The sequence below is a fragment of the Electrona antarctica genome (assembly GCF_951216825.1).
Source record: "Electrona antarctica genome assembly, contig: scaffold_25, whole genome shotgun sequence".
In the NCBI taxonomy this organism is placed as follows: Eukaryota; Metazoa; Chordata; class Actinopteri; order Myctophiformes; family Myctophidae; genus Electrona; species Electrona antarctica.
Genome location: NW_027637034.1, coordinates 8,607,170 through 8,620,544, shown reverse-complemented (window position 1 = coordinate 8,620,544; position 13,375 = coordinate 8,607,170). Strand labels below are relative to the sequence as shown.

At 42.3% G+C, this 13,375-nt stretch overlaps 1 protein-coding gene across 1 annotated transcript; it reads right to left on the bottom strand.

Moving 5' to 3' along the window:
• Positions 1-4,517: 4,517 nt before the first annotated feature.
• Positions 4,518-13,323, bottom strand: LOC306919452 (uncharacterized protein). The gene is made up of 5 exons (XM_079532232.1): positions 12,916-13,323; positions 10,636-10,752; positions 9,148-9,288; positions 8,554-8,697; positions 4,518-6,004 (listed from the first exon to the last, which is right to left on the bottom strand). The coding sequence occupies exons 1-5, from the start codon at positions 13,208-13,210 to the stop codon at positions 5,079-5,081; spliced, it is 1,623 nt and encodes a 540-aa protein (XP_079388358.1). The 5' UTR covers positions 13,211-13,323; the 3' UTR covers positions 4,518-5,078.
• Between the last annotated feature and the right edge of the window lie 52 nt (positions 13,324-13,375).

Sequence of the window (13,375 nt, the reverse complement as noted above, 5' to 3'; positions counted from 1 at the left end):
CTGTGAGAAGGATGGGCAAAAAAGGCCCAGGCCTTTTGATCACCTTCACGGGGCTGTTTGTTTTTTCTTTGCTGATGTAAAATGTGTAGGCCCCTACTTGATTCTGTGAAGATGTTCAAATAAACTAAACTAAACATATAGGCCTATGGTCATGCCTCGTGACATCACGCCTTGTGACACGTACGTCACGCCACCTCATCATCACTGACCTCATCTAACCTGACCTCATCTAACCTTGGATAACCATACATGGAGAAGTCTGGATGGAGCCAGCCAGCAACTCTACATCTGACCTCAAACCTCAAACCCTTAGATATCCATATATGGAACTGACCTGTTCTGACATTGCATATGTTGATCCCCCACCCATCCTTCCTGTTCTGACATTCCATATGTTGATCTGACCTCATCAAACCCTGTACACTCAAGACACGCTCCATATATGACCAGTACAATTACATGACAGGCAGATGTTGGTACCTGCAGTGCATTTCTGCCTGACGCACCTCCGACGGTACCTAAGCGCCAGCTGTAGGGTTTCAGCTGAGAGCCATCCTGGCCTTGCCCCTTGCTCACCAGGTAGTGACACCAGACTCTGAATGGCAGGGGCGTCCTCCTCCCTGAGCCAGACTTGCACCTGACCGCATTCCTGATGGTTGAGAAGCGTAGGTTGATGTTGGAACCTCTCGGGCCGCAATTCCCTCAGGCCTACTTCAGCCAGTACCCAAATACCAGCTGCAGGGTCATCAGCTGGGAGCCATCCTTCACTGATGTTTCGCCCCTTTAATCACCAGAACATCTCAGGATGTTGGGGCAGCAGTCAGGGACTTCTCCCTGCCGCTCCCTGCAGCTGGATTTCGATAATCCGTTTTTTCACTGCGGGCCATCTCAATTCCCCCAACTCCTGTCTTTTCATCTCAGCCAGAGCCAGAAACGCCCCTTTTCCGCTTCCTCTGAGAGATCCTTTAGGACCTTCTTAGCCTTTGCTGCCATAACGCCGATGTCCCTCAAGAAGCGGTTTGTTGAGAGGCCAGCATAGCCACGGTAGCCAACTCCCACTGCATAAGTGCAGAGAGCACTGAGGGGACAGGTGCTCAAAGCTCACAAAACGGCACATCTGTCGGTTTTTGGGGTGGTTTTTTTGTGGGGATCCCTCGTGCCATTTCACACCAGAAATGTAGTGCATTGGATGTCTTATTCTAATGGGGAAAGGTGTTTCACTTGGTCCATGTCATTGGACCGTAAAATAAGCAATAGGCCTGCGTTCTCATTACCATGTAAAAATGAAAAGGGCCATGTTGGGCAGGCCATTAAAACATATATATATATTGTATTTATTTTTTGGGGGGGGAAATGGCAGGCACCAAGACGCTACGACCCTCACCTCCATTTACCATTTACCAAGACCCAGACATACTAAAACACCCATTATGAACAAACTGATGTATAATGTATACACTATTTAATAGAGAAAATAGCAGATCTACAATTGTTTACCTATATATAATAAATGGGTGCCAAATACATATTTTTTACACCATAAATGTCTAGACATTTCCACCAAACCTGTGGATATCCTTGTCATTCTGGGCATAAATAATACGTTGAATATTTGCATGATAAAGCACACACAGAGGACTTGTAGTGATGAAACCTTTATTAAACAAATCAAAAACATATAAATACAGTACGCATTGTATTATGAACGACCCGCCAACAGTATGACTTTTTACATTGATGTACATTGAGTATAATTTGTCAGGATTCTGTGTTCCTTGTTGTCTCATTCTGAAGGGATCAAAGAAATAATATGTTTTTGTGTTTTGTTTTGTTTTGTTTCCTTGTTTACCTCGAATGTCTGGTTTAGTAATGTGAAATAAGGCTGAAACGAGACTAAGTTACACTTTTTGTTCACAGCACACACCTGACAAGAGCATTGATATTAAATAATGATGATGATAGTTAAATAGAATTGTTTAACTGTGATGCATATGTGGCTTTGTTATGGTCTGAAGGTATATTATGTAAGATGTAGCAACACCCCTGATCTACACAAACCCAGCAGCTTGTGAGCACTTTACGGCACCATCATTTACTGCATATCAATGAACATAATTATTGCATGAATGTTAATGCATAAGACTTGTTAAAGGACCTATAACATAAAATTCAACTTTTTCAATTTATTTTGTGTTTTTGGGGCTCCCATGTGTGTTTTCTATCCCCACAAATAACCAATTTTGAACAATCAGGCTTTCATATCATATGGGTGCTTTAATGGAAATTGCTCTCAGGAACAGCTCAACTGATTTTGGCCTCATCGTGATGTCATCAATGTCACCCTACTTTGTATAATTCCTCCTCTTCTTTAGTCTTCAGTTCCAAATTTGCATTTCCACTTTGTTTACAATGTTCACCATTGTTGATTTTTCCAAGCTGGCATGGAATGGGAACAAGCCTGGTTGTATCTAGCATCAGTATTATAATGACTCAAATATTAAATAATCTGCATATCAGCACCCCCACCACCTCAGGACATTGTGGTACTGCAGCTAAAACTGCTTTCAAAGTCCAGAAAGAAATGACAAGGACTGGTTATATCAGAGTGGTGATTGAGGCTCAAACCATTAGAAATAACTTTGAGGGACATAGAAAATATGATATTAAATATTAAAAGCAGTTTTAAAATGGATGTTATTTGCGCTTTAAATGTTGACAAATGTGGACACACACTGATGCTCATATTGTACTACCAGTAACCTATGAGCTGGAGGGAATAATGCAACCTAAAATAAAAATGAAATTCCATCATGTTGAATAGAAAATAAGATCCATACACAAGATAAAAATCACACCCGTGTGAACTGAGTGGTGCAACAGTGTGAAGAGAGGAGCTGGTTGTCACTACTTGGTTGTGATGTTCCACAGTCCTCTACATCAGCTTGTGCTTTCATGTGTACAGTTGAGGTGCCGGCTACAGGCTCTGTCTCTCTGTTTTCATCATCATCTTCACTTTTCACTGCAAGTAATGTCAACGCTGATCCACCAGCCTCTTGTCTTTGAAGTAGCTCCACTTGTTCATCTTTAATCTCTGGAGCTTGTGGTTCCTCCTGGACCAGACTGGAGCTCCTCTCCTCTTCAGGTGGAACCTCCTCTTTACACACAGGGACGTGCAGGTCTAGGAGCAAAGGCCCTGCAATGTATTAAAAAATACATCCAGATTAGCTTGTAGAGCGACTATTTTCGGTGCAAAGGATACATTTGGCTTTACACTTCAGGCATTATATTTTGCCTTATGGCGGCGTTTGCTCGCTGAAAGTATCTGACCTACAAGCAAGCTCACAGTGCGTTGTGATGAGACACACTGTGGACTTTATCTTTCGGCAGAGCGAAACTGTCGTCAGAACTTCTTCAGTTCGGTCATGACTGTCGTTTTAGGTAATGCAACACAGTTGTAAGAACGAGACGGCATATTATCAAATGTAGCATATTTGTCATTTACACTTAAACGCCTCGTTTTGAATGATGTTGATATGGTGCTGCACTAGTATAGCCTTTGCGTTATTGATATGTTTGTGGTCTGGTGGCTGGAATTTTGTTGCATTTCAAAAACCACTGCTTGCAAATTATGTCTCATGATTACACACCTAAGTAGCCTACCACACCCGGAGTGAGCATGTTTTTGGGGGGTTTGCGTTCTTGTATTCTTGTTATCGGACCCTACAAACCATCCCGCGTGCTCAGATCAGTCAACGCAGGGAAGCTGGAAGTTCACTAAAAATGCTGGGACAGCGCTCCACACATCCCAAACTCTTCTCCCTTCTGGCTCCACAACTATGGAATGGGAATGGGCAGGCTTAGTGGTCCAGGCACCTTGGCTGGTAATCCAGCATGACAGTGTGCCGCGGGTTCGAGTCCCGATCCCGACAAACTTTACTGTCTGTCTTCCCCCATCCCTCTCCCCGTTTCCTGTCTACCTACTGTAAATCTATCAATAAAGGCAGAAAAGACCCAAAATATCTAAAAGGGGGAAAAAAATGACGTAACTTAGATAGCATTTCATGTTGACATTGCACTCTATAGTGTATACACATAGTTTCATTGTATAGCACTCATTCTTGAGATAAGGGACAACACTTTTTTCAAATCAGATTTTTTTTTTAAAGAAACATTAAACTCAAATGGATGTATTTGTAGACACAGGTCTCAACTACCAATCTTGAGAAGGAACAGGTTTTTCGTGTAACATTTTTTTATGCACTTCATAACTGATTCATGTCAACTCCGTCAGACACACTAAAATCCCTTTTATTTTAATTTGATAATTTCAACAATAATAAACAACAATTATAATGGCTTTCAGTAGTCAAGTTAAGTAATTAAGTAATTAATTTAATATTGTTTTGTTCCAATATCACACTATTATGAAATATCCCATTTCTCAAATCCTTCATTTGCAACCTCTACTTTCAATATTATAACAAAAAAACCATGTAAAAGAAAAAAGCATCATTACGTAGTATTTCAGTTGGTGTTTCAATACATAAGGACAAAATATTTGACATCGAATCATCTATTTCTTTGGAAATAAAACAAAAACATCATGTGACCAACGTCTGACGGAGTTGACGAACATCTGACGGAGTTGACAAGTTGAACTGATTTAGGTTCTAGACCACCTAGGATCTTGATTCTGGTGACTAATCCCACATTTTCAAGGATGAGGAATACAGTGGTACTATTTAGATTTGCCCTGTGACCATGGCAGCCATTTTTCAAAATGGCAGCCACCTGCTGTTATTTTACAATAACTCAAGTTCTACACCACCTAGGATCTTGATTCTGGTGACTAATCCTACATTTTCAAGGATGAGGAATAATGCAAGCTAAAATAAAAATAAGATTCCATCATGTTCAATAGAAAATAAGATCCATACACAAGATACAAATTAAACTTAATCACAAGGAACTATGAATGTGTATTTTATCCAGTCATGTTGATATTGTCAGATCATACATGAAATTCCTCTGCTTTTGCATCATTGTCATCCTGGATTAGACTGACTGATCATTGTGACTTAAACTAAAGGCTTTTTGCCTGTATGAGTCTTCATGTGTCTTTTTAGATGACTTTTGGAAACACAGCCTTTACCACATACTGTACAAGAAAATGGCTTTTCGCCTGTATGAGTCATCATGTGTCTTTTTAGATGAGCCACCCGAGTAAAGCCTGTACCACAAACTGTACAAGAGAAGGGCCTTTCGCCTGTATGAGACATCATGTGTGTTTTTAGAGTACTTGTGTTAACACAGCCTTTACCACATACTGTACAAGAAAATGGCATTTTGCCTGTATGAGTCATCATGTGTGATTTTAGGGTACCCGCCCGAGAAAAACCTGTACCACAAACTGTACAAGAGAAGGGCTTTTCGCCTGTATGAATCCTCATGTGTGTTTTTAGATCACCATTTCGAGCAAAGCCTTTACCACAAACTGTACAAGAGAAGGGTTTTCCGCCTATATGAATCCTCATGTGTTGTCTTAAATTCCGCTTTAGATTAAACATTTTGCCACACTCTGTACAATTGAAACTTTTCTTCCCTGTGTGACTCCTCTTGGAGTCAGTTTGTTTCGATGAGTTCAGGTCCTGGGACATCTTGCACTGTCCTCCCACATTTTGAGTGGTTTCTGATTTCAGTGCGTTTAAAGCTGACTGATCTCCCCTAGTCTCCTCCCAATCATCAGTGTCAGATTCAGAACAGTGTGAAGAGAGGAGCTGGTTGTCACTAGTTGGTTGTGGCTCTGTGTCTCTGTTTTCATCATCATCTTCACTTTTCACTGCTAGTAATTTCAACCTTTGTCCACCAGACTCTTCTGGTGTGTGAAGTAGCTCCACTTGTTCCTCTTTAATCTCTGGAGCTTGTGGTTCCTCCTGGACCAGACTGGAGCTCCTCTCCTCTTCATGTGGAACCTCCTCTTTACACACAGGGACGTGCAGAAATTCTAAAAAAAAAATACAATGTGTTACGACCCGTATTGTCTAGGAGCAAAGGCACTGCAAAGTATTCAAAAAGAAGGACAACCAGATTAGCTTGTAGAGCGGCTATTTTCGGTGCAAAGGAAAAATGTAGTTATATTTTGCCTTATGGCGGCGTTGCTCGCTGAAAGTACCTGACCTAGAAGCAAGCTCACAGTGCGTTGTGATGAGACACACTGTGGACGTTATCTTTCGGCAGAGCGAAACCTGTCTTCAGTACTTCAGTTCGGTCATGACTATCGTTTGAGGTAATGCAACAAAGTTGTAAGAACGAGACAGAATATTATCAATTTATTGTAGTATATTTGTCATTTACACTTAAACGCCTCGTTTTGAATGATGTTGATATGGTGCTGCACTAGTATAGCCTTTGCGTTATTGACATGTTTGCCGGTCTAGCGGCTGGAATTTTGTGATGCGTGTTACCTTGCATGACTTTGATGTTTCAAAAACCACTGCTTGCAAATTATGACTCATGATTTCAGACCTGATTGTGTTCCTTTAAGTAGCCTACCATACCCGGAGTGAGCATGTTTTTTGGGGGCTTGTATTCTTGCATTCTTGTTAGACCCTACAAAATCTCCCGTGTGCTCAGATCAGCCAACGCAGGGAAGCTGGAAGCACATTCACTAAAAACGCCGGGACAGCCCTCCACACGACTATGGAACCTTGGCTGGTAATCCAACATGAGTGTGTTGCAGGTTCGAGTCCCGATCCCGACAAACTTTACTGTGTGTCTTCTCTGCCCATCTCTCTCCCCGTTTCCTGTCTACCTACTGTAAATCTATCAGTAAAGGCAGAAAATCCCCCAAAAATATCTAAAAAGAAAAAACAAACAAAAACTATGGAATGTACTTCCCATTGCAATCAGAACTGCAGACTCACTCCCAATCTTCCGCCGTAGCCTAAAATCCCACCACTTCAGACTCCATCTTAGTCCATGGCACTTGCCTTAGCACTTGCCCTAGCCTCGACGACCTTACAGGCCTATGCAAAGGCTCAATTTACGTAACTTACATTTTATGTAGACATTGCACTCTATAGTGTATACACATTGTTTCATTATATAGATATTCCACTGTTAGGTTCTTAGCTCACGTATGATTCTTGATGACAATTTCTTAATGTATGTGATTTATTACCATGTTTTGTTCTTGCTTACTGTAAATCACGCTGGATTAAGAGCATCTGCTAAATGCCTAAATTGTAGCTATTCCACTTTCAGGGGCGGCGCTGGGGGGGGGCTTGCGGGGGCTATAGCACCTCCAAAAATCCCATAGCACCCCTGTAGCACCCCCAAGAAATTCTCAAACAAAATGTACATTTTCCCCCCACTGTCAGTGAATAAAATTATTTTCTCTGAAATTATTTGGTGGTCATATCATATTATTTTCAATGGCCTATCGGCTATCTGTTAACATCGATTAGTAAAAAATGTATACTCGTATTATGCGCAGTGCTCCGTTCGGGTAACGTTACGTACATTACGTACATAACGTACGTTATTTACGTAACGTTACGCGAGCGGCGTGCATCACCTGACGTGCTTTGAACCAACCAGGTGTAGTTGGTGAGTGACTGTTTTATTTTATTACCATATACGCCGTTTGAGTGGGCACTGGGAGGGAAGACCCCAGTCTTCCCTGCCACTGCCACTGCACTCCCTATAGCTATAAGTGTGTCATGATGGCCAGGAAGGCACCGTGGCATTATTCCAATAGTCAGCTTTATTTGTGTGCAGGACTGCAGGCCGCTGCTCTAGTAGGGTAGATTTATTTCATTAAGTCTGATTCTGTTCTTGTTTTGTATATCGCTGCTGTGCGTATATAGGGCCAATATAATGTGTGACCGCTCTGACCGCTCTCTTTCTCTCTCACACACCCCTCTCTCTCTCTCCCCCCCTTTCCTCTCTCTCTCGTAGTCATGTTTTTCCTTTATTTGCCGATGGGTTGATTTGATTGGGTTCTCACTTCTCAGACTGCTTTGCTCGCTCTCAGATTGTGTGTGTGTGTGTGTGTGTGTGTGTGTGTGTGTGTGTGTGTGTGTGTGTGTGTGATTTTGTGTTGGTTACATGGTTTACTGATAATCCATAATGCTCAAGATTGTTGGATAGGCATGGGCTAATATCCCCCAATACTGCCACCATCTGGCGGAGTCAGGGAAGGTTAATGGACTGCAGCCTTAGAGCAATAGGTGTATGATGAACTTAATGTATTGCAATTTGCTTTTGAAAACAGTAGCCTGCACATTAATAACTGCATTATTGCAAGTTGCTTGTTTGCTGGTGTGAAATTGCTCCCCAAAGGCTGTTTTTTGGGGAGGAAACGTGCAAAAAAAACCACCCAGAGGCGTGTTTTTGGGGGCTAAACCCGAAAAAAGATCGTCCCGCTATGCGGGACATAGCACCTCCATTATTAATCAAGCTCCCTTATAGCTCCCCCAGTAAAAACGGTCTGGAGCCGCCACTGTCAACTTTACTACAGGTTTAAACCACAGTAAATAAAACACTACATACCCATCTTGTACAATTTTACTACAGGTTGCATCCTTGCATCAAAGAGTCCATGTCTCTGGTCCATCTCTGGCTGTTCCTCTGACAACGTTGAATGTCTTTTGGAGGCCATCTCTCTAGATACTGTAGACCTCTCCCTGTGGTGCTCTGTGGAAATCACCAGTAGAAAGACCTTTCATTATACTATATATTCAAATCAAACTTTACCATGTCTAGTTTAGTATAAAGGAGCAGTCACTAGTTCAAGTGCTAAAATAATTGTCCCCATCCTGATGTGAACATCAGGTGAAAATAAATTGTATATTGAATTTGTAAAAGGGAAAGAAAAGTAAAAAAGTAACACAAATAGCCAATCTACAAGCTGCTCAAAATGTGTGATAACGTGAGCTTGTAAAACATAATCTTAGACATAGTTTGAATGCTGATTAATCATGATTAATACATTTTTAAACTGAGCTTAATCTGGTTAAAATGTTTAATCATTTGACAGCCCTACTCGAAATGTGTTTCAAAATGTATAAAATGTGTAAAAGTATTTCTTTAAGCAGTATTTTTTATTGCGTCAACAGTCAACAATGTCAACAGTCATTGACCCACCAGCCTCTTCTGGTCTTTGAAGTAGCTCCTCTTGTTCATCTTTAATCTGTGGAGGTTGTGGTTCCTCCTGGACCAGACTGGAGCTCCACTCCTCTTCAGGTGGAACCTCCTCTTTACACACTGCAGGAATGTGCAGAAAGTCTAGGAAAGAATACAAAGAGACTCTATAAAAGGTTTGAATCATAGACATATATACGTAGACACCCTTTCCGGCTCTGAGGCGCGTGTCACTATCTGAAGGCACAATTTTCCCGGCATTCCTTGCAAAGCATTAGCGGAAGCTTGTCAAGCTTCCGTGTGCGTAACATAAGTCCCGGAAAAGACGTGCTGTGATTGGCCAGTAGTCACTTGAGTGACAGCGAGAGACAGTGTTTCCACACCTAAGCGCAAAACGGTCGACAGCCGCGACAGAGTGAACACAAAGCAACAGTTGTCCGCAGCTTTCTTATTTAGAAGTGCTGAAGGCATTTGCTGAAGGCGACTGCGTCGCTGCCCAAGTGACGTCACTCATGCGACTCCTCCATGTCTAGGTGCTGCCAGACTTTCTAGGTGCTGCCAGACTTATAAACGGCCAGATTCCCGGAAACGCTCTCCTCCGCGCAAGTCGTCTGCGGAGGTGGAGCTTATTTTCCATCCACCAGCTGTCTAAAAACTCGGAAAATAAGCCGCGCACAGCTTAAGACGTGCGCGGCTCTTTTATAAGTCTGGCAGCACCTAGAAAGTCTGGCAGCACCTAGACATGGAGGAGTCGCATGAGTGACGTCACTTGGGCAGCGACGCAGTCGCCTTCAGCAAATGCCTTCAGCACTTCTAAATAAGAAAGCTGCGGAGAACTGTTGCTTTGTGTTCACTCTTTAATGTTTTCTGTTAGTAATCTAATCCCCCCTGGCTCTGATGTTGTATTGTTAATAACTTTGTTGTTTGTGTTTGTTTGTTTTGTATTGTAATGTATATTGTCATGACTGTTATAAAGATTTGTTAAAAAAAAAAAAAAAGCCTTCAGCTTCATTGGGATACACGTCGCTCCAATGAACTGCAACGGCCAGTGAGGCATCTATTTTTTATAATATCTATGGTTTGAATCTTGTACCTCAATGCAGAGCAGTGGCTGGAAAAAGTATCAATCAATCAATATTTGGCCACATCTTCCTAAATTGAACTTGCACTGACTGACTGCACTCTGTGCTGTATGGCCGTTTGTTTACATTGTAGCGTTCTCACAGAAGATGTGATACGAGCTGAATGTTAGGTCAGTGAGTCTTCTCCAGTATGTTAGTTAATACTAAAGTAGAATTAACTGTAAAGCATCAGTGAACCCATTCATACTTTTACTGTCGAACCGTCGTCCCATTCATAATACATTTTGATCAATGTAGTCACATTATCAATGCTAAAATCGATAACCGGGTCATATCGGTTCATCTTTACTCTCAGTACCGACCCACTTTCACCAATAAAACAAATAAAGACAGAGTAATTTAACCTTACTGAGATCCAGGTGGTCTTCAGGTTCCTGTGCAAGGTGGTCTTCAGGTTCCTGTTTAATAGAAACAGCCGTGGCTGGAGAACTGATCTTCACCTGCAGACAGGACTGCACACACTGGTCTGGAATAAAGGAATACAATAAATAACTTAAGGAATTTTATGTAATATATTAATAACACAACTAGGTATAATATTGTTGCTGTGAGGTGGAAACCTCTTATGTCCAAAACTGTTACTTTTCAGAAAATGAAATAAAAAATGAAAATGAAAAGCTTGTAGATCGGCAATTTTGGTTACTTTTGGGTGACACTGTAGAATGCTGATTAAGACATTAATTTACAAAAACATAAAAGGTTAAATAATGTGAGAGAGAGCGAGTGCATTTTCTGGCACCGACGGCAGCAGTCTGACACCCTACCAACGGACCAACACTGCCGCGGAACTCCACTAATCCCCCCACCTTCCCGGGCAGGTGCCGCCCCTCCCCCCGGCAGTGTCTGATTGCCGGTGTCGGTGAATGCAGTTCGCTCCTTCTGAATTATGGAGATACAAGGTTTCTCTGCCCGACAGCAATGATAAAAAGTAAACCCAGCTGCTATAATAGAACAGTGAGAAACATGTAGATCTCAGGATTCACATGGAAACGGTGAAGGCCTCACAGAACGGAGACCAGATGTCTCCCTTTGCATGGGACAGTCCTTGATCTCCAAGACTTTAAGCGTCCCACAAAATGAGACCCTGTCCCACATTGTGACTGACAGGCATCAATGTTCAAATGCCCTAATATAGTTCAGTCAGACAACTCACGAATAGATTTACCAATATGTATTACAGAATGAGTGTGTGCATATGATATTTGACTTGGCGTTCGGTTCTGCTGGATTTTCTCCCTGCTCGGCACGATTAAGCACCAACATGAAACATAAAGAGCAGGGAGATAGATATACAATAAAACCCCCATGGGGAGCATAAATAACAGAGCCCACCGGTGGTGCTGGGGTGGTGGTGGGATAAAAAATCACATACAACCAGGAACCATAATTATGCAGAGGAAGGCAGGAAGAGCATGCAGTCTAGTTAGCCGCAATTTGCAACTCTAGATTTTTTTACAATGGGATGAATCTAGAGTTGCAATACCCTCCATTGACTCCCCACTCATCATTTTGCGTTTGTGATCTGCTGGTCTCAAACGACGTTAAACTCACCAACATTGCAGCTGTAGTCCAAGCTTGATTTTTTCTCTTTCGATCTGCAAAGCTTGTTTTTCATAAAAATCCCCCGTAGACATGTTATGAGCTACTTTCTGTCCAAAATATTCCACAAGTGATATTCCGAGCCGCCATTTTGTATTTTTTCAACCTGCCGTAAAACAAGACGTGTGGGAGAGCGCTTGTTTAATAGAAGGCCGTGCGTGACGGGGCGTCGCGCTGCGTCGGCTTCTTCTTTGGGTGTCTTACCTGCGCAGGTAAGATTCTATTAAACAAGCTCTCCCCCTCACGTCTTGTTTTACGGCCCGTCGCAGAATTGCAAAATGGCGGCTCGGAATATCACTTGTGGAATATTTTGGACAGAAAGTAGCTCATAACATGTCTACGGGGGATTTTTATGAAAAACAAGCTTTGCAGATCGAAAGAGAAAAATTCAAGCTTGGACTACAGCTGCAATGTTGGTGAGTTTAACGTCGTTTGAGACCAGCAGATCACAAACGCAAAATGATGAGTGGGGAGTCAATGGAGGGTATTGCAACTCTAGATTCATCCCATTGTAAAAAAATCTAGAGTTGCAAATTGCGGCTAGCAGTCTAGTGAGCTTAAGTAGTCCGCCCAATTGGTCAGCTGACTGCCGCATCGGCGAATGACGTGTGGGACTTGCACACACTTATACGCCCACATAGAGTAATGCAGCATGTTAAACCCTTGAGTATAGTATGCGCCTTTGAGCATGGCATGAACCCCCTCGAGAATGTCTGACTGAACTAACTCTGCAGGCTACGTCTCATTGAGTCCCCTAATAGTTTGCTTTCTGTTGTAAAGCTCTCTCATTGTCTCTTTTCCTGATAGATGCATTTTTAAGCCTTTAAAATAACACAAGCAATATCCCCAAAGCTACAGTACCAAGTCGGCCATACCACTTATGAGCACATACAAAAATAAAAAGTGAGATGCCAGAGGGGTTTAATAACAACATGATAGGCAATATTAGGCCCATCACGCACGCGCACGCACACGCACACACATAGTGAAAACGTGAAGTGAAGTGTGTGTGTGTGTGTGTCACACATACCTGCAGTGTGTAGATTGATGTCCATATCAACATCAATGTCCAGCACTTTGTTTTGTTTCTCCAGCAGAGTTTCTAGTGTCTCCATCTCTCTCTGGAAGAGGTTGCACATGACCTGAGCAGCCAAACTGAGGCGCTCCAACACAAAAACTCTGACATCAAGCTTCACGCAACAAACATCAGCACCACCACTCTGCTGCTGTTTGTCCAAAACACACAATATGTCCTCTCCCACCGACGTCATGTGTTCATTTATCTTCACCCGTACAGACTCCATTTGACACGTTTTGACGTCCATTATGAGACGTTGTTTTTAGTAGCACTCCCTTTATTTCACACCACGATGAAAAACAACCACAGAGCTAAAGGCTAACAACCTCCATGCATGCTGCTACCATGCTGCAGCGCTAACCACTGCTACGCACAACCCTGCTTCCGGGTCAGTGTTTCACGCATGAGCAAT

Excerpts from the sequence above, each read along its gene's own strand:
- LOC306919452 (XM_079532232.1), bottom strand. The coding sequence starts at position 13,210 with ATGGACGTCAAAACGTGTCAAATGGAGTCTGTACGGGTGAAGATAAAT. Across the intron at positions 10,753-12,915 it reads CATCAATCTACACACTGCAG|ACCAGTGTGTGCAGTCCTGT; the intron begins GTATGTGTGACA and ends CCTTTATTCCAG. Across the intron at positions 9,289-10,635 it reads TGAAGACCACCTGGATCTCA|ACTTTCTGCACATTCCTGCA; the intron begins GTAAGGTTAAAT and ends ATTCTTTCCTAG.